General features: G+C 40.4%; 2 protein-coding genes and 1 long non-coding RNA gene across 5 annotated transcripts in view; 1 reads left to right on the forward strand and 2 right to left on the reverse strand.

The window, feature by feature from the left end:
- Positions 1-114: 114 nt before the first annotated feature.
- On the reverse strand, positions 115-3,070 carry pih1d2 (PIH1 domain containing 2). Of its 2 annotated transcripts, XM_030394565.1 has the most exons (6): positions 2,935-3,070; positions 2,610-2,818; positions 1,340-1,466; positions 1,025-1,255; positions 613-887; positions 115-459 (listed from the first exon to the last, which is right to left on the reverse strand). In XM_030394565.1, the coding sequence occupies exons 2-6, from the start codon at positions 2,790-2,792 to the stop codon at positions 325-327; spliced, it is 951 nt and encodes a 316-aa protein (XP_030250425.1). In that variant the 5' UTR covers positions 2,793-2,818; positions 2,935-3,070; the 3' UTR covers positions 115-324. The 2 variants fall into 2 exon arrangements, with proteins under 2 accessions (XP_030250425.1, XP_030250434.1); XM_030394574.1 differs by lacking the exon at positions 2,935-3,070 and having other exon boundaries at positions 1,340-1,502; positions 2,610-2,728.
- Positions 2,446-21,560, forward strand: part of LOC115567734 (uncharacterized) — a 56,025-nt gene continuing 36,910 nt past the window's right edge. Inside the window, exons 1-2 of one of the 2 annotated variants that reach the window (XR_003981253.1) lie at positions 2,446-2,696; positions 4,077-4,221. This is a non-coding gene — a long non-coding RNA (uncharacterized LOC115567734). Of the gene's footprint in view, positions 2,801-4,076; positions 4,222-21,560 lie in introns of both variants that reach the window. The other variant, XR_003981251.1, reaches the window with a different exon arrangement.
- On the reverse strand, positions 3,157-15,731 carry tmprss5 (transmembrane serine protease 5). Its single transcript, XM_030394536.1, has 14 exons — positions 15,608-15,731; positions 12,679-12,821; positions 10,740-10,878; positions 10,302-10,382; positions 9,014-9,127; positions 8,516-8,651; positions 7,017-7,130; positions 6,863-6,906; positions 6,524-6,686; positions 6,211-6,395; positions 4,622-4,720; positions 4,356-4,498; positions 4,061-4,213; positions 3,157-3,340 (listed from the first exon to the last, which is right to left on the reverse strand). Exons 2-14 carry the CDS (start codon positions 12,679-12,681, stop codon positions 3,332-3,334), a joined length of 1,383 nt encoding a protein of 460 aa, XP_030250396.1. The 5' UTR covers positions 12,682-12,821; positions 15,608-15,731; the 3' UTR covers positions 3,157-3,331.

The raw sequence follows: 21,560 nt of genomic DNA on the forward strand, positions 1-21,560 counted from the left end.
TCCTCGCCATTATACACCTCCACTCACACACCCACACACTAATGAACAAGCCCCACAGATTGTCATTAAAGTCAATTAATTTTGGGGGGGGTTAGGAACCCACACAACGGCATATTTGTGTCAGTAAAAACATCACTTTATTTTTTGGGAATTGATCAGTTTACAGTTAGTTTGCTGGCTGAACTTTTGAGTCCATGCATCGTAAAATGTGTTCACACAACTTTTCAGATTGCATAGCAGAAATTTAGGTTGTGTTAGGTTATTCATTTTTAGGTATCCTCACTCTCAGAAGTCTCTCGATCCCATTCCCCGTGTACAAAATGCTCAGAAAACATCCACTCTCATAGTAAGCCTTCGTTTCTTCTTGTTAAAGATGGCAGATGCTGTGTCTTCATTGACAGTCTTTGGGAATTCCAAAAGCAAATAGTAGACATCCTCGACTTCTAGTAGGACGTCGTCCTGCGGAGAAAAATACATTCAGCACACCGTAAAACACGCAAAAGTAGAAACAGGCCAATTATGTATTTTTTATGACATCCGACTATGCACCGACACACTCTGGACTCTAAAGTGGTTCATTATAACTGTTCAGGGGAGTGTGCAACCACCAACCTTAGAGATTCTCAGCTGGCAGTCTGACATGGAGCAAACCTTTGGCAGCTCCACTGTCAGTTCCACGCTGCGAGGAACTCCTGCTGTGTCAGTCTTCACCTCGAGTTGGTAGTCTGGCTTCTGCGGCTGCGCAAACGAGGTGGAGATGACCTGGATCAAATCCTTCTTTTTGTGCTCCGCAGGTTGATGGATAATTTGGGCTGCCGTGTCCACGTCTTGTTTCTCCGAGCGCAGGGAGGAGATCTGCCGTATAAGGGCAGCCGGGGTCTGACTGGCTGTAAAGAGGAACACTATAGATTATTAGGAAAAGTGGTAGAAGGTGAAAGATGATATACCTGCAGCAGCAAAAGAAAATATCTCTGATACAAAGGGCTTACAGCAGCTTGTCAGGGTATAGGACTTATCACTCTACCTGTGTCGGTTTGTTTGGAGACTTTTGGGCACTGACGAAACCCAAGCCGGCGGTGCAAGTCATCCGGGCTACTTTTTGGGCCAGAGCTGATGAGAGTGTACTGCTGAGATAACGTCAACCCAAACTGCTGCTGGGCAAAGCTCAGGGCCATCATATATACCTCTGCTTTATCTTCCTCACTGTCCTGCAGTACTGCAGGGTTTAAAGCCACATCCATCACTGTGTAGGCACCTGTGAAGGAAAAACACCATTTATTAATAGTGTTCTTTACATGATGTAACACAAAGGCTGGCTCTGTAGCTCATGCTCTTTTACCTTGACCTTCATCTGTGTCTGTTTCCAGTTTTCCTGCACACACAGGTAAAGGCCTGCTGGGATCCTGAGGTGCAGGCACACGTTTCCAGCTGCATATGTTGATGTACAGCAACCCTTTCTTGGGCCCCTGTTGGGGACACAGTTGCACCATCTGTCAAAGAAACTGTCAAAACAAACCCTGTTTCTAACCTATAAACAGACACACGTGGGGCGTTTCGTATTCAAGTCCTGACAGTAAAGCTGAACAGTAATATTGATTTATCAAAAATGTAAGTCCTTAACATAAGTCTTCAAGTCTGTAGTTGCAGCTCTAGTACACAGTAGCACTCAATTTGATAGACCTTTGTCTTCAGTTCAAAGTGCAGCTTAGTCATATTATTGATAATGGCTGCTTTTAATTTTGACGATGTCATACCAAATTCTGTGACCAATTAGATTCTATGTCTAGAACTACATAATAATTTTTTAGCAACACAGTGCCTTAGCTGTATTTTGATACATTTTTATGTAAACTGTACCATGTAATGTGAGAGGATTAACCTTAAGTACAGTGTTGGTACTTTAATTGTACACATCGACTTCACTACATTTCAGAGACATGACACTTTTACTCACATTTATTTGATAACTTTAGTAAATAGTTTCTTTGCAGACTGCATGCTGCATCAGAGCCAACGTAGAGCAGGAAAATGCTCAATATGCTCATAAAAATGCAGAATATTGTGTAAATATATATATATATTTTTTTTAGTACTTCAACTTTTGAGACTTCAGTATATAGTAGTATGAGATACCTGACGACTTTTACTAAGGTACTATGCGTATGGTACTTTCACCTTGTCCAAAGTAATATTTTTCAAACAGTGGGTTTTACTTTTACTCAAGTAGCCTGGGACTTTTGTGTATTTTTCTTTTAAAAACACATTGAAAGACAAAAATCAGTGATCTATAGATAGACCTTTACTACTGTTTTCACCCACCCTCTGTGGATTCCTTGTTTTTCATAATAGCTATGTCAGAACTGCAGTCTCCCAATTAACATGCAGCTACTTCCAAAAAATATGTCATCCAGTGCAGTGTAATTGGCAACATCCGGTCACAGAATGTGCTGGGTCACACAATTTAGCACAACACCTGTGTTTAGCCATCGTTGATGAGACACCTCTGTGCTTCTCTTCTTTGACGTACATGCTTGCGTTTGTAAATGCAGGCTTGTAAAGTAAACTAGTTACCATTTATGAAATCTCTGCCACAGACGAAGTTAACTCACCAGTATTTCGGTGCACAGACAAGAGTCGAGCACAGGCGGCGCGCTGTATTCAGTTCCTTCCTTCAACTGTGTCTCCATGAACTTGCGGTAAGCTGCGGGGTCGTTTTGACACAAATCATCCAGCATGGACCAAAACTGGTCGACCTGCCTTAAAACATCCTCTGCACTGCCGCTGGAGGCCATATTCTAAGGTGCCTGTATGAACGTTACTGTGGAGTTAGCAAAAAAGTAGCCACTAGCTAGTTAGTTAGCCAACTTCTAATTTAGCAGGCTGATATGAAAACAACTTGCAGGAGGGTTTGTGAGTTGCAGTTAGAAGACCTACTTGTCTACAGCTGTTTTAAAAAAGGGCTGTAGATTATAAAATACAGAACAATATCACATAAATATAAGAAACTAGTAAATGTCTGTCAAATTAAACAAGCAGTTAACGCTAGCTTAGCGGTTGTTGTCAGTTGCTATGGAAACTAGAGCAGATGAAGCGCCACACAGTTGCCGCCTTGCGGTGAAGAGCAGAACTGCAGCTCAATAAACACACCAGACACACTTTGTTATAAGAGGCATAATTTATATTCAGTACATGAAAAATATAACGTAAAAATGCATTTTGATGTCTCCAGTCTGTCTCTGTGTGTGTACAATATATAACGGATATTTAAAGTAAAAATATCACTATGATTTGTCAAATGTCTTCATATGAGTAGCGTCCTCAGCTGCCCTCCTCAGTAGCTCTGCAAAGAGAAACAGAAATTAAAAGCAATGTAAAACTGTGATTACAATTCATTGTGATACCTTCCTGTTGCTGATAGTATCATTTCAGTGGCAGTGTATACGATTAATTAGTGCTGTCTTTTTCTGCAGTGGTGTAAGAAATGTTGTAATCTTTTATTGAAACTAAATATAGCAAATTAAACATACTCCATTCTTATTAGAAAAAAGATCCCTCAGTCAAAAAGTAATTTAAACAGAAGAATAGAAGCATTATCAGCTAAATGTATGAGTGCTCATGAGGCAGCATTGTGACCCCTGTCAGTGCTATATTATATTATTGGATTATCTTTATTATTGATGCATTACTTGTTGTGTGAGCAGCATTTTAATATGAGTCAAGGTTTCAATATTTTGCATAGACCTACTGTACACACAGGTGCACAATCAGCAGATAAATCAATGAGTCAATCGAAAAGATTTTTTTGATAGGTGATTAAATGATTCAGTAATTTTACCAGCCAAAATGATCTGTTTCCAGATTCTCAAGTGCGTTTCTTTGTCTTATATGATAGGAAACTGAATATTGTCTGGTATTGGAGTGTTAGCTGGTCAAAACAAGCACTTTGAGGACTAAAATAGACTAAATATATAGTGCATCATATTCTATAAGCTGATTGTGTCTCATGTATGTGAAATGTTGACGCATATCAACATTTTCTTTATCTTAAATGTCTGTTTACCTCAATCATTTCGTAGATCCAGCCCAAGAACTCAGCCACTTTGGTGTAAACTCCAGGGTGGTTAGGCTCAGCACAGCCTGTCCCCCAGCTGACAACCCCCACCAGCCTCCACACATTTTCATCCTGGCAAACCAGAGGACCCCCACTGTCCCCCTGGAGAGGTAGACACAGACACTGTTCAAAACAGACTCACTCAGCCTTCATTATGCCAGTGTTTCACTGTAAACTAATCAAGGAGGAGAGAATTAATTTTTATAACGCCTCTGCCAGGTACTGTTGAAAAAATGCATCCGACCTGACACGCATCCACTTTTCCTTCCGTGTATCCGGCACAAAGCATCCTTTGCGTGATCTCTCCATTGTACATGCAGGAGCTGTTACACTTCTTTGTGCTTATTATGGGAACTGGCGCCTCTTTCAGGGTGTCAGGCGAGTGAACTGTGAGAGAAGACGCACATTAAAAGCCGCTCCGTCAGTACACTTGGCACACTCTATCACCACGTGTGAATTAGACTTGCAGCAGATGTAAATTTGTTTAAGAACTCTGCGGTAGCATCTCACCACCCTCAGGCTGTGTGTACCCCCATCCAGATATCCAGCACTGTGTGCCTCCTGGAAGGTCGTAGTCATACTGAGGCAAGCAGACAGGTCTAATTGTATCTGGTTAAAGAGAAAACAAGAATATGCCTCTTGATGTTGTAACTCAGACAGATTGGTGCACGATACCTTGGATTAATTCACATAATTTTTTATAGTTATTAAGGTTTTTTCTTCCTGCTGTTTCAAGAAACAAGCACACACTTTTTTTTTCAAAGCTCCCTAAAGTTTACCTTGCACTCTGAATATAGGTAAGTTCACAAGCCATTGTTAATTAGGCCCCTTAAGTCTTCCCTTTACTCAAAAACATGTTTTTCGTATTGTTACTTCACTTGGTTGTTTGACCTTCCCTGTGCAGAGTTTGATACTCGAAGGCTGTTTTCACATTCATCTGCTGAAGTCAAAGTTTTGTTCAGCTTGTATGGAAACTTTTATCTTCTCTATCTCCTTTTGAGTAAAGTTGTATTTCAGCGATAATTATTGTTACAGCAGTTATTACAACCTGTAAATCTGGCAATGATCACCTATTATTTATTAAAGTAAGCAGTTATAACCTATTCTTTTTTAAAGTAGCAGCAGGGTTCTCGCAGGTCCTTGGAAACTTTGAGGTATAATTTATAATAACCATTATTAATAGATAGTAAATTTATTGTCCATTAAACTTGTAAAGGTATTAGAAAGCGATTATTAGAACTCAAGGAGACTGAAAATCGATATTTGGGATCGATATTCATTCGCAGTTGAACATGAAAATCGAAAATGAAATGATGAATTCAACGTAGGCACAATTTACTGAAGTTCTGTTCTGTAGTACAATTTTAAGGTACCTTACTTGAGTATTTCCATTTTCTGCTACAGCTTGTGTCAAAAATGTACTTGTCTCTCCCCACTGACTACCGTACATTTGTTTTTTGAAATAGGGTACCATGAGGTCTCTCGGGAAGGGGATTGTGTTCGGACATTTACAAAGACTTGAATGTTAAAGATCAGCAAGACATACATGGCCCGATTCAGAAAGTTCACGTCGAAGTCACTGCTTTGCTAGATGTTTTGTGGTTTTAAGCGGGTGATAATGAAACAAATGAGGTGTTACATAGCTTTCAACTTTTAAGAGTAGTGAAGTTGTCTCTGTCTCTATCGCGGACCTTGGACAAAAATTGTTTTGCTGGGCTGTGTTAGAGAAGGGACCAACACAACACAATTCAATTGTTCACACATTTAAGCATCTCTCTCCTTTTAATTGTTCTCTGTGAGCTTTTGTAAAACCTGCTAGTTCTCATTACGAAAATCCTCACTGTTGTTACAGTAATTAACCTTGATGCATGTCTCAAACTGTGCCGTGTTGTGTCCTTGAATTTGAGGGAACTGGGCCGAGAATCTGATGTTTAAGAAGGTGTGAGACCCCGGGAGGAGGATGAAGGCTTGTTTGCTGAAATGTGTCAGCATAATGAAAAAAAAAAAAACCCCACCGAGGCCAGAGTATTGATTTTCCTTTTTCCAGAGATTTTCTTTGTGTGAGTGCCGCTATCTTGCAAGGAGGCTCTCAGACTGACCCGAGAAATTCAGCGGGGTCCGCAGTTTCATCAGGGCTATATCGCTGTCGTGGCTCCTGTGGTTGTAGTTCTTGTTGTAGATGATCTTCTCAACGGCGTACCCTGTGTGCTGAGCCATTTTAGCCGAGCTGCGGGTGACGATGCCGGCGTAGACCACCCAGCTGGATACCTGAGGTAGCCTGTAGCTGACATTTTAGATAAGAAAAGAGAAAACAGATACTGATAAGAGGGGACTGTCATGGATCCAATGTGGTGCAGCTGTTAATGACTGATAATTCTCCGTCGTGGCGTCCGCTAAGGTCAGCAGTCTTACTTGTGCACACAGTGAGCAGCTGTGGCTACCCATTGACTGGTGATGATGGAGCCGCCGCAGGTGTGACGGTTGCTGTAGTAGAGGCTGACCTGCCAGGGCCACCTGCCCAGCGTGGCCTCCACTCCCCCGATTATCCTAGGCAGCTTTGCCCGTGTCCCACACTCTACACAGAGATCCATTCATCAAAAAAAGGAGGTGGACTGGTCAGACAGTGCTGCAGCCAGCGGCATCACTCACTGTCCGACAGTGATGTGAAGCTGTTTCTTTAGTATAATTAAGAAACTACAGGGCTGGGCGTCAGGTGCAAAGTCAAACAAAAGTTGAGTTTAATTTGCTCACCAAAACATTGCAAAGCGATAACCTTCCCTGTGATACAGCTCCCCCTGAAAAATGAAAATAAATTGAGTAACTAATGGTGCATAATTAATGTGTTGGTGGGCACTATTTTGTCTGCATCATTATGAGTCTGATATCCTCAGACAAATTGCCTTACCTGAGCTGCCACATATTTTCCAGATTGCTCCTGTGGTCTGAGGTAATTTGAATGAAGCCATCAGTGTAGTTCGGCCCGATATCAGTCAGGTTCACTCCCTTATGCTTGGTCAGTCTGGTAAGAAAATAAATGCAAAAAAATGGACGGGAGTGAGTATTATGATAATTCAGACTCATAAGGTGTGAAGCAGGAGTGCAGATGAGGTATTAGTGGATCATAAATAAGATGAGCCTTCAGCCTCGGCACGTAAGATTAAACTTTAAGTTAGTGAGTGGGCGCTCCAGACTCAGTCGGAGTTAAGTGGAGACACTGCAGGGAAAAAAACCTTTTTTTCATGCACAGGGCAGTTTTAAGATTTTGGGCTATTTTGCTTTCAGAGTAAAAAGAAAATGTGCTAATACACATTTAGATGTCTATTTTAGTTCAGATCTCTGTCCTGGACATTTAGTTGCAATGTGGTAAATGGTACTCAATAGCCATACCTGAGTAAAAGTAAAGATATAATGTTTAAATATGACTTTGTTAAAAAGGAAAGTCACCCACAGGATCAGTACTTGTGTATAATATTATGGCAATCAATGTAATAAAGTATCAAGTAAGAGTAAAAGTAGATTATGCATTTATTTATGTTATGTACAGTATATACTGTATACTACTATATACTTTTTTTTTTGATTATGCAATCATGCAAGGTAAATGGCTCAGTATTTTCCTCCAAAATGTAGTGGAGTGGAGGAGTTCAATAGCAGAAAATGGTACCTCAAAACTGAATAAAATTAAATAAAAACATTTGACTCTAATGCTAGCAAAATGAAAGATGTAATCTGAACCTGGCTTCATCCAGTGTTCAGTTTTCTTTTCTGGAAATGTATGTAAAATAGGGTATATTTGACCATATAGTAACACCTAATTTGCATATTAAAGCATTTAAGCAATCCTCAGAAAACTTGTATTACATAAAAAAAAAGTAAATGTAAGGAGGTTTTATGGTAATATCTGGTAGTAATTCTCCTTTTTTATCCTATTTAACATTTTTTGTCAAATGTAAGCCATTTTCCCAAAATGAGTTTTATCTCACTCTCCACTTCAGAAGCACTTACGTACCCCAAAATGTATTCCTATCTATATTCTGAAGTTTTTACTGAGGAGTTTGCTCATATATCATTCATAGACTGATTTATACAACATTTTATGCCTAAAAACATGGTGAAATTATTTTTTTATGGCAGTTTAGAGTATTTTGTGATATGTGGAGGGATGAAAAGAGATACCCAAAATTCCCCCAGTAAAAACTACTACCTCTAATATGCCAATGAAGAATTCTGAACCTGGTTTCATCCAATGTTCAATTTCTGCTCAGAGAATGTATGCAAATGAATGCACATTTAACTAGATAATGCATGATTTGCATATTTAAACATCAATCTTCAGAAAACTTAATGTAGGTAATCAACTGAGGAGGTGTCATGGCGATATCTGTTAGCTGTGAGATCCAGTACCTCAGATAACCCAGTTGTCTGCAGACCAGTGTTCCCAGTGAGGAGTTCCACCTCTCGTAGCACACGGGCAGCCAGGTGGGCAGCTTCCCCAGCTGGATCTCCAGGAGGGAGTTATCTGGGCTGATTCTGTAAAACACTGAACCTGATTGATTGAAAACCCCTCCAGAGACAAGCTCTCAGTCAGCAGTAATGAACAACCTCTTCTCTGAGTGGGGGATGATTACAAAAAAAAAACACAAGTATCTATGCAAATGTAGTCAATACAAACAGATCATTATGTGTAATGCTTTCATGTATGTCAATGGGCGGCTCTCAAGAGTGAACAGAAAGGCAACATGAAGCAGCTGTTGAATGATAATTCTGCCGCTGTTCAAGTCAAAATCACTTCAGAGCTGAACCTCGACCCAGAGTGATGAATCCCATAACAACGTGATGTCTGCACTGTTTGTAAATTCATAGAGCAGTGAAACAAACAGCAGAGATGGAAGAAACACAGACCTTTCCTGGGGTCAGAAGTCGAAATATCCTCCGTCACATTGCAGAAAGGCGTCTCCTTTGTGTCCCCGAGTCCCACTGGACTCTGAGGGTAGGACGGCCTCAGCAGAAGTTTGACTGTGTGTAGATAAAGATATATAGTAGTAGATTAGTCTTTAAAGTAGACAGACATCATCTGAATTGGTACCCAGAGACAAACTCTACCTGGTAGAGCAGTGAAATTTAAATATAAATATTCATATCTAGGAGTGCTGCTGATTAGGAGGAAAAAAAGCTCTTTAAAAAGCTTTTGTTTTTTTGTTTTTTGCTTGTTCCAAACTCTTAAAGGGCTACTCAAAAAACATTAGTAATTGCACTTCCATTAAGTTGGGGGACAAAACGATAAACAAAATACAAATTGAGGCAGCAGAGGATGTCATATCCTGACTTATTTACTGTTATTGGTCAATGTCCAAAAAACACTGGATCCAACACTTCTTAAATTTTCCATTAAAGTAAAAACAAAATGCAGGAAAAATATTTTGCTGAGCCATTATCAATGCAAAGTTTGGGGCATCCAAAACTTATCAACCAGCTTCACATATATGGTAAGCAAAGATCTGAAGTACTTTTCGTCCTGTTAAAGGTTTTACTGTAGTAAGAATGTAAATAATGAATCAGTTAAAGAGGCGAGGCCATTATCAGCTTATTACAGATATCTAATTATCAACATGCTGTATTTGTCCGCCGATAAGTGACAAGAAACTGTAGCAGTGCTGAAGTACAGAAATGCCAAAGATTATGTTAAAGATTGTTCAGAAACAGTAACACTGTTACTCAGCTGGACAGTTGCTGTTTTTTTTTTACATTATAGTCTTTTAAGAAATGAGTAAAAATGCCAAAAATGGAACGATCTTTGATCTTCTCAATATGGAGAATTAGCTTTTTTTTCCTGTCTTAAATAAAGATTTATAAAATATCTTTGGGCTTGTTGGTCAGAAAAAACAACCAACAACTTGAAGATTTTCTTATGTTTTAAACACCAAGTCAGCGAGCCGAAAATCACAATCACATATCCTCAGCGGGCTGTGCAATCTGTGAAGTACATCCTTTGTCCCCAGCCTTTTGATTAAGGTAAAACTCCAAACTAGGAATCAATACACAATAATTAATAATTACGTCAATAATTGTTAGTTGCAGACCTAAATAAGAAGAAAAGAAAAAACATCCAGCATGGCTCAGGCTCCGTTGTGTAGGGTAACAGTGACCTGAAAATATTCAGGAGCGATTCTTTCTCAACACAGTGACTCACCTAGAAACCAGACACCTACAGCCAAGCCTCCCAGGAGTCCAACTGCACACACAGCTGCCAGCAGCCTCACCAGTCTGTGAGCTAAAGCAACAATTATGACTGGAGTTAATGCCTTCTGATCCCAGATATGAGCTGAAGAGAATTATTAAATGTCAGCCATTACATATATAGTACATTGACACATCGTGCTGAGACAGAGGCAGAAATTAATGAGCAATGTTCTTTACATGCACGGCACTAAGGAGGTGATAATCAAGTGTAGACGGTGACATTTTAATAAGAAAGAACTGCTTTGCTTCTTATCACTGCAGCATGGACGATTTGATTCAGTGCATGGTCTCTTTTACATTAAGAGCAGTGTGTTTTAACAGCTTGTTTTTGGCACTCATGAAGCAAGATTGATTGATGCCCATCAGGTGGTGCACCGCTGGAGCTTACCATGGGCTGTAGAATGAATCCCTTTTAACCAGCCCTGCACTCCCTTTGTCTCCACGCCTCCTGCTGTTTTCTCTGAATGGAAAGGATGGCCGACGGCCACCGGGTTCTCAATCACTGATGGTGTGTCTCCATCAAGACTCTATAATAAGTACAGTTAGCACATCAGACCTCGTTCACTGGTTTATTTTTGATCAAGTGTTGGCAAGTTTGCAAGTCTGTATCCTTATTAACTGTGCACCTGTCAGGTTTAATTAGTAATCCTGGATAATAACCAGCACTAATCAGTCCAGATGCGCTGAGTCAGAGCTGCAGCAGGCTTTCTACAAATATCAGACATTTAGATGTATTGCTTTGGAAGGATCTTTTCAACCTAATTTTTATTGTTTTCCTTAGTCAAGCATTGCAGGTAAACATAAAGGTATGTATACATGTGGTCCTGTGCAAAAGTAGGTTTTGTGTAAGAAAATGCTCATTATAGTGAGTCAAATTAAAGTAAAAATTTGCCAAACATGAACATTCAGTATTTACTCAATGGAAAGTCTGGAGCTTCACAGTTAAACGGCATTGCAGCATTCTCTTAAACAACAGAAGTAGATGGGGACTTGATTTAAAACAAAAAAAACAACTGATAAAAAATGGCTCCATACAGCTGGTCCTGTTTAATCCACGTTTCCCGAAGCCCAGAGATCCATAATTGATTCAAATTGTTTTTAGTTACACCCTTGACGGACAGTTGACCTTGTGCACACCAACTCTTTTAGCTTAGCAGCTCCAGTAAAGATTTCAGCATAAGAAAGATGTAAACAACATCTTTTCATATTCATTTGGGATCTTTTTACATTTTCATTTTGGGGTGTTGTTCCTTTAGCACTTTGTATCACCTTCACCACCAAAATAAATATTAACCAAATTTAAGACTGAGTTTTGGATGCATCTCTTTCTTATTCAGTCATTGCAGGTAAATATAAAGGTATGTGCATATCTGGGCCCATGCAGAGGCAGGTTTTATGTAGAGTTATTTAGGTTAACCAAAATGTTTCCAACAGTGCAAGTACAAAGTGAAAAGACAATATTCGGTTCAGTGGTCGCTTAAAGATTTAGAAATATGATCAGAACTGTGGACATTCATGCAGAAGGGTTGACCCATGTTGACAAAAGTAAATCAAAACATTGATTAATTTAAATAGATAAAACGGTTTTAGCAAAAAGCACTCGCACATTTAAATGAAGAAGTATTTGCTTGCTTTAACTCTATGATGTCAAATTGAATAAAGTCATGCAGACACACTGTGTAGGTGCGTACAGGTGTGTGTCATATTTCCTCAGTGTGAAGTCTCGGCATGTCTGTTTTTTTTTTTTTTTTGCATCTTCTACAGCACGTTTAATTAAATTAAGATGTGTTAAAACACTTCTCCTGCTCCAGGTCCTGTCGTTACAAAAGTTTAATCACTCTGGAACCTGTGTGTGTGTGTGTGTGTGTTTGTTGGACTAACCCTCCAAGTACCAGCTGTTTCTATAAGCAACATATTGAGTGTATTACAGTAATTATAATGAAGCTCTCCATAGATGTGAGACGCAGACTTAGCATTATAAAATTGCAAAGGAAAAAATCCATCTAAATAAATGCCATGCCATCTGCTCTCTCCTTCTACTGTAGCCAAACATGTAATATTGAATTTTGAATTAGCATGACTTAACTTAAAGAAAAAAATCCATACAGATGTACAGGACAGGTCACACGATGCACATTGATGATATAACAGAATAAACCCGAAGTAACAGTGACAGAAAACCAGTGTGATACAAGTAAGAAGTGAAAAGTACACGTGTTAGCAGCAGCTGTTTCAGTTAATAGAGGGTGCTAGTGAAGGTGACAATATGAGAGAGGCATTGGCAGACAGATGGAGCAAGGTGAATATTCTAGTCTCCCTTTTCCTACCATGTTTCCCCTGCGTACGGTCCCAAGGAACAGGCAGCGGTGTCGGAGCTCATCTGTGGGCCTGTGCTGGAGCTGGAGAGGTCCGTCCCGCTCACTGTTGATGCACCATTTGCCATTTAACAGAATGCAACTCTGGACTTTCCCTTCACAAAGAGACAATGAGGTCAGCAGTGGTGCAGAGAATGAGGCTGTTGTTTGTCCAGGGGGGTCATGGGGCCTGTGGAAGCAAGCTGAACCGGGTCTTTGTCGGAGGGGGGGGCGAGCATCTCCAGAGATACCTCCTCTCTGACTATTGATAGGACACCGGGGCTACCTGTGCCAAAAGATTGTCCATTTTCGCCCCCGAGACATGTTATTACCTGACAGTTTGTAGCTTCTGAGAAAAGGTCATTATTGCGGATTGTTGAAAAGTCTCATATCACGTCGATCCCCCGTCATTTGGAATCCAAAGCTATCATCCCTCAACACTCAAGAACAAAATGAAGTCTGCTCTGTCCGACCGCTGACAGATAAGACTTTCTCCTCTCTCCCAGCTCGCTGTCAGACTGTTTTTTTGTCAATATCCTGCGTCTGTGTTTCAAATATCCTCTTTGTTGTAGAAAAAGGTGACTCGAGGTGCATCAAAAAGGAGTCATTAACTCTAAAAATAGTCAGAATAATTATGAACTGAGATGAGGAAGGAATGCTCTTTGAAAATGGTGAGAAAAACTGCCTGAGGCAGATCAAAGTCTGTCTGCACGTCAATTCTCAGAAGACACTTTGAATCTTTTTTATTGAAAAGAAATGACTAATGACATAGGTAAAAGAGCGTTTGTATCTCTCATATTAGTGGCGTGGGATTAACCGGCGTCCAGGTGAAGGGAACAACTGCCAGGAAGGAAAAATTCCTCCTCGTCCAACTGTCAGGGGCCGAATCCAAGAAATGGCTCAGATCTATTTGGCTCATCTAACAGGTGTCATATGGAATTATTTGGAAAATCAAACACGGAGTAATGAGCGTGGCGGCACTGGCATAAATTGCCTGCAATGGAGCAATAGCTGGAATTCATATTGCCGGGATGGTGAGGTTAATAGTGTTTGACAATATTAGCATTGAGCTGAATTGTTCTCCCGCAGAAGCAAACAGAGGAGCAAGGAGAACATAGCTGCTGGTTTGGTAATTTTCTCAGGGATTTGATGTCTCCCTCTCCTGGTGAAATGTGTTTCCTCAGACAGCCGAGTAAACAGTTGATTTACGGAGCTGCTATTCACTGCAATGACACCATATTCACTCTGGGATGTGTGTTGAATTGTAGAACTTATCCTTCATGTATCCTTGTTAAGTAGCATATTTGTCTTTATTAAGTCAGTTTAACAACAATCGTTGTTGGAATTCTTCAAAATTGTGCTTCATGATTTTAAAATTGTAATTATCTGTTCCTCATTTGAGGTGGTGCACATGAATAATGCAGGTGTTTTGGAGTCAGTTATCAGCGTATTGGGTAGATTAAAGTAAGTCAGGTTAATATAGCAGCCCTGCAGAAGATCCGACCTTCATGAAGGTTATTTCTTTCAGGCTGTGTGGTCTGTTGTGCTGCTATTATATTCAGTTTGCTGTTATATTCAGTGCTGAAACAATTTGACTGAGTTGTCTGATCAATCTGCAGATAGAAAAACAACTGCCAACAATTTAGATTTTAACATTTATCAATCAAACATCCATCACATTTTCTTTGTTTCCAGCTCCTCGGATAAGAGGATTCCACGTTGTTATCTGTCTTGTATCGCTGTCACTTTAATCTCCTAATTAAATCACGCAGTTTGGGACAGAATGAGCAATTCGAGGAAGTCATCTGGGGCTGCTGTGAAAGTCTGAAATTAGATTTTTGCTGACATTTTCTAAACAAATTTAGCTAAAAAAACAGATGAATTGATGATGAACATATTCAGTAGTCGCAGCATTAGTTATATTTAGATGTTGCTGATTATTTGGATATAAATGGGAGTGACAAAATAACAAAAATGCACCTCTTTTAGTATAACAAGTACATTTCAACGCCACAAACTATAGTGTCCAAAATTATTATTAAGTTGAATCCACTCCTCTTTTAAAAACAAGCAAACAAAAAACTTAAAGAGGTAATATTATGCTTTTGCTTGGGTTTTTGCCTTTCCTTCATTGAGTTATGTAGCATTTTATAAAATATATACGGCTGTACCGCAGCCATAGTTACCAGCTGTAGCAGCGTAATTTTCGATCACGCTACTTTACTTGGCATGACCCACACAACTCTGCCTCTGATGGGCTGCAATGCGCCTGTGTAACTCTCATCAAAGATTGAACAGAGGCAAGATGTCTATGAAAAGGAATGCTGCAGCAATGCATAATATGAGAAAAATGATGTATTTTTTAAACATTTTTAAGTATGTAAACCTATTCTACTAGGACCCGCCAATAAAAGTATGAACTTGAAAGTTAACATAATACGACCTCTTTAAAGCAGCTACAAGGAAATGTGAAGTTTTTGTTGGTTCTGGCGGCGCCTGTGGACAAAAGCATGAGCCCCATTTTTAATTTACTCTCATAAATATATTGACTCATATTAAAAACAACAACACATTTTTCATTGAAGCAGCAGTTCATAACAGTTTGGGGAGCTGCTGTCTTAATTGCGAAACAAACACGTGCAGGGGAAGAGTTACATGATTGAACTGTTGAAATGATTGAAATGTTCACGGAAGAGGTTTTAAAGTTTCATTCACATTACGTTTAGTCTCCTTCGCTGAGTTTCTTTCTCACTCTCTGCCGTTTCATCCAATCTTTTCCTGGAATTGACCGTTACCTTGAAACAACTTGTGGATTTCTCTGGGTTGGAACAATGTTGGAAACATTTGGGAAAACACAACTTAACCAAATATATAAGAAATGTCATTTTAATACATATGATACCTTAAGAATACTTTCAGATGAACATATTCGGAGTTCTGCATTTGGATTGTGCCTCCACGCTGTCCTGCATCTGCGAGCAAGCCAACCTTTAATGGCGATCTCTGCCGAGAGGTCACGGCCGACAGCATCAAATGGCACTACTCTCCTGACAGCACACACATCAATAAATCAGCTTTAAATGCCCTGGTGGACTGGACTGTACAGGCAACACTTTCCAAACCTTAGAAAGAAGCTTCCCTCTCCTCTTCAGTTCGATACTGTGGGATTTCCGAGCAGGGACCAAGAGACCAAATCTGATGTTCAAGAATTGGACACTGAGAGAGGCACACATACTAATGGCTGCGATAAGAGCAGAGCTGATCAAATCTCACCACACCAAACATGGAGAGTGCTTCCCCCTCAGAGCGGAGAGAGATAGATCCAGCTCCAAACTGGGCTGCAGCCAGCCTCTTCACAGTGGAGCCTTGAACTGCGGGACATGAATAAATGAATGAGTGAGTCCACACCAGGGCGTCTGTGACACCCCCCGTCACTGTTATTGTTGTGGTCACGTCGGAGGGATTTACTCATGAAATGTGAATTTTGTGATCAAGAGATAAACATAGGCCAAAGTCTAGTCAGACACTCATTAAGATACTGCACATTTACTTTAGTCCACTGGCCCATATAGTTTTGCAGTTGCTTTTTTAAAAATGTATGACAACCTACACTAATGCAATCGTATACAACACTTGTTAAAGTTATAGTGAACACATTATAAGTAACATGTCTGTACTGAAAGGTCTTAAAATGACTTCCCACAAGTTTATTCGAGTTAACGGTGCGTTTCATTTAACCGCCTGTCGCTATAGCTTTCAGGGAAACACCAAATGGATGTCAGAAAGTGAGGAAGGAAGGGGGGCAAACGTGACTCAACATAAAATGAAACTTTAATTCATTACCTCATCTGTGAAACTGGTTTCTAGTCCCATCACATGGATTTTCACCAGCAGGGATTGATTGTTTGTTGCTACTTCCCCAACTGCGTCTTTTGTTTTCATTGTGCTGATTGAAAGACTCCTAGTGGTGAAAAAAAACCCCTCTGTATTTAAACACATTTTTTTTAAGGAAATTACCCTCACTGAGAGTTAAATCAAAGATCCACAACACTCAGGGTTCTCCCCAGAAATTTTTAGTGTAGTGGCGCACTGTAAGGACAGGGGGAGAGAGAGAGAGAGAGAGAGAGAGAGAGAGAGAGAGAGAGAGAGAGAGAGAGAGAGAGAGAGAGAGAGACGCTCGTCATTGGGGGGGAGACTCGCTCGTTATCGTCAGCTGGGGGGTTGGACACTCCTCGCTGTCAGCCGGGGACGGACGGACGGAGAATACCGCGGCCATAAACGCCCGCTTTAAAGCAGCTAACATTGAAAGTATAGTGGCGCTGAGCTAGCAGTAAAGCGGCGCAGCGCTGCTGTTCCACCGTCTGGGGAAAACCATGCTCCATGAAGTCCACAGACAGCAGTTAAGCAGCTGAGCTTAACCGCTATGTCGCTCCTCTAGCAATGCCTCTAAAGCAGCTAACAGATAAACTGTTGAAATATGACAAATTAGTGTGTTGGTAGGTGAATAGATTTACCTTAGGATGGAGCCATGCTAGTTGTTTTCAGCCTGGCACCGCAAACTGCTGTCTCCAGCTTTATATTCAATACACAGATCAACTCAACATTTTTCCTGAAGTATCAAATTATTGCTTAAATGCTGTTAATATATAAAAATAGATTATTAGAATATTCTTTTTATTCATGACTGAGCGATCCTGAAATGGTCTGTCTTCAGGCTTGGCTGGTTTGGTCAAGTTTGCAACACACTGCTGCTACCTGGATGTTTAAACCATTTTTCCATTTTTGTGCAAATCTCTTTAAAGTTAACAAGTTATCAAGGACTCTCGATCGCAGCATGTGGTGTTCAGGTGTTAAACTGACTCATGTTGGTGGGAAGTGTTTCCAGTGTGGGCCTGTCATAGCTGCATGCTTAATAATGGATATTGAGACAATAGATATGAAAAGATCACATACTTGTTTGCTTTTTTTGGCAACTACAGAAGTACCACTCACGTACCTTTTATTAACTTATCATTACACAATCAACAGGAGTTTTGAATTGAATTCATTAATGTTTCTTGATGTTTGGTTGCACCAGTAATAATTGTAAACAGAGCAGTACATAGGCCTTTATTCCACGCGTAAGCACAAAATGTCTGCCCTTGTAGTCAAAGATTTTTGGCACAAATGGTATTTGTCCAGTTTTGAAAATAGGAAAAAAGAAGATTGGCAGATCTAATAAAACTTTCTGATTCAATTCAGTATTATGTTTTAGCTCGGGGGTTTTGCCTGCAGGACAGAGTTGAGACTGCCGCGCTCCCCATGATGCTTTGGGGAATGTAAACAGGAGGTATAATGCTGTGATTTCTGCTGTGGGCTACAACTTCAGCCCACTAAATTTACTTACATGTTGGCATATTAGCACTGTTACATAAATAAGCCGAATTAGCTGTTAGCAGTCCCTGTTCACATCAGACCCATATACCCGGTTTTCAGGCAAGCTCTGAAGTTTGAGGGAGCGTATGTAAGATCAGCGTAAGTTTATTCGCTGTGAAATTCAACATGAGCGTGATGATGATCTCCTCAGACAGTGCAAGTCACACTGAATCTAAAAATATATGTCTCATGTCCTTCTGTTCAGATTTAATCCTCCAGCCACAGACAAACCATATGGCTGATGATGACATGCTTATTTTTGATCTAGAAGCCATGTGAATATTCTGTACCTCAAATCTATATGATCAAAACATTAGTGATGGGACCTCTGCCAAAAGCTCGGCAGAGGCTGTTGGCTCTGCGTGTGTGCAGTGTCATGACACCACCATGTGTCGAAGGAGTAAAGCCCACTGTAAACTGTCCAGGTCGGGATACAGCACAGGGTGAGGACAGAAACCGATAATCTGCACCCCGTCTATCTAAACACGCACACACACACGCACGCACACACACACACACACACACACACACACACACACACACACACACACACACACACACACACACACACACACTGCCAGGCAGGCTCTCTCTCCTCTGTGCCTCAATAATTGTGTTGCTCTGCTGGCTGCCAGTGGGCTCAGCTTTCTGTGGAGCAGTAAATCCTCTGTGCTTGAGCCCTGCCTGCCTCCCTGCCTGCAGCCTGGGCTGGATGCTAGCGGTGGTAGCATACTGCCCTCTTGTGGCGGAAATGGAGAGCTCCATTTTTTAAAGATCAGCTGACGATAAACGGGCAGTTAAGTCCATTAAACGCTAGATATTTATGCAAATAATCAGCAATACCATATTAATCCAAAGGTTTGAGATATGAAATGTTTAATTATCGCTTGCTCCTATGGTTGTTCCCCATTTTTCCGTTAACTCAGATGTGTTGTAGTCAGGAGGTCACAGGTGAGGAAAAAATGGAGCAGAAAAACACCCAGACAGTTTTTTTTTTTGGTCTTTTTTTTAAGATCACCTGTGCTGGACAATTCCTGGCTTTCAAAATTCAACAACGTGCAGCATACTGCAGTTACACAGCAGTACATTTGTGACAGGTCGGAGCGGCCAGTGTGGCCCCATCACAGCCGCTAAATTGTATGCAGTTGTGTCTGTATTGAAAGTGGCAGGATGAATAAATAGCTGTCATGTATGTGTTTGTGTCTTGTCTTGTAGAGGCTAATGATAGCGAGGGTGGGTAAGAGCAGAGCTGCTCCCGGACAGATGGTGGGTAATGTGGTTTGCTTTAGCTGCCCACCACGCTCACTCTAATTAAACAGAGGAGATTACATTAACACAGGCTCCCACTCAATCTGCTCCTCCGCTGAGCACGGTCATGCACTGACGGAGGGGTTGGAGATCAGAGGTGGAGGGGTCATGGAGGTGGTTGTCATTTTTTTGGCCGAGTCAAAATTACACATTTGCTTTCAAAGCTTAATTAATTTCTTTCGTGAAGGAAAGTGAAAGCTTAAGAAAAGCAGCAGATGGTTGGATCCATGAGAAAAACATGAAAGATTTTAAACAGACTTTTTTACAACTGCTGTTGACTTTCTTCAATGCCCCTTGAGCAAGGCACTCAACCCCCATCTGCTCTGTTTAGGAGGTCAGTGGTCACACAGCATATGACACTGGATCTACCCTAACATTGTAAACGGTTAATTGAACATTACCAATGAAGTAAATTAGAATGATGGATTTGAATAGAATAAAGAGATTCAGCTGGTACCACAGGAAAAAACTGACACTACACTGATATTAAAAATTGGCTAGTAGCAGAGAACAACAGAAAGACTGTTGTAAACATTAAATATCAAATTTATTTTAAATGAGTTTAAATCTCTTTAGATCAAACCTGTAAAATGTTATAAAAGAAGAGAGAGCGAGAAAGCACAGCTGGTTACTGTGGAAAATAAGTTTTTACACCATTTTAAATATTCAGAATCGATAGTATCGATATTTTTGTTAAGAATTTGCAAATGGAGGTGCCTCGGTAGCTTAGTTGATGGAGCGTGAAACCCTGTTGTCGCATGTCATCAACCCCACACTCTCATCCCAATTCCTGTCACTCTTCGAGCTGCACTTTCAAATAAATACATGAAAAAGGCCCCAAATGTATTACAAATTAATAAGTCAATTCACAGACAAACAATAACTGCTTTTCAAAGGACATTAAACAGGGTCATCTTCTCTAAAATGGAAGTTTGACGTAAAGATTTATTTGTTTGAGTTTTGAGTATTTGAGTCCTTTTGGTGTCAAATCTCTGCTTGTCAGATCATGGCAGCTTCACTCATTGGCAGCTTCACTTGTTGATGTGCATTAGCTGTAGCTGCAACTTTGAAGATGGTTGTTGTGAATGCTGTCTTGTGCATTTTCCCCTGCCAACAAGTTTGGTGGTTTTGAGTTTGGCGCCCTCCATCTTCCTCCTCGTATTCCTTTAACGCCCGACAGGGAACATTTAACTGGTTATGAAACCGTCTCAGTTTAATACTGACGCCTCGATATGACCCACATAAGCAAACGAGACCACTGGCGAAGGCTGATGTGTGGTCTGGCTGTTTCTGAAAAGTTTTTGTGGTTGTTCCTAATCTTTGTCACCACGTCATTAAATAAAACTCCCTTTTATGGTGGAGTGCTGAGGAGGAATCGAGGAGCCTCACAGCCTGATGAAAGAAGCTGTTCCATCGTCTGGTGGTACGGCATTAAACATTGTTTATCTTACAATGGTGATTTACCCTCTTGTTTCATCAGTTGTTTAATAGGTGTACAATTATGTAGGAGAATTCAGATTTAGTGTTCAAAAGAATGGGATCCCATGAGGTGACCTTGGACCTTTGACCACCAAACTCCAATAAGTTAATCCTTGAGTCCAAGTGGATATTTGTGCCAAATGTAAAGACATTCCCTCAAGACATTCCTGATATATCCATTATTTGACAAAACAGATTTTTTTTTTTATGTATGAGATTCTCAATTATGAGTCACAGCAGAGCAGAATATGAGCTGGTGACAGTGTTTGACCTTAAAATGTCTATAACTTTTCTTGTTAGTCATCTTGCAGCCTGTCAGACAAACACGGCGACCACTTGGGGGTCCCAAACTCACACAGTGGAATTCTGTATCATTATCAGATCACTGAGGGCAGAAACTGTAAACTTTGCAGGATAAAATAGAGCTGATGGGGTTTAATGTCATATAGCCAGAAAAATAAATTACACAATAAAACATTCACAGTGTGCTTGGAGACACTTTATTGTTAAATGAGGAAGATGGGAAAGAAAACCAAACAAACACTGCCCTAGCACTATAACCGTGTTAAATCTCAAAGGCATTTGGCAAACATTAAACCCATAATAAAAAATAGGTACCGTGCAGTGTTGGCAGTAGGCCTACGTGTAATTAG

This window comes from Sparus aurata, chromosome 2 (assembly GCF_900880675.1).
Source record: "Sparus aurata chromosome 2, fSpaAur1.1, whole genome shotgun sequence".
In the NCBI taxonomy this organism is placed as follows: domain Eukaryota; kingdom Metazoa; phylum Chordata; class Actinopteri; order Spariformes; family Sparidae; genus Sparus; species Sparus aurata.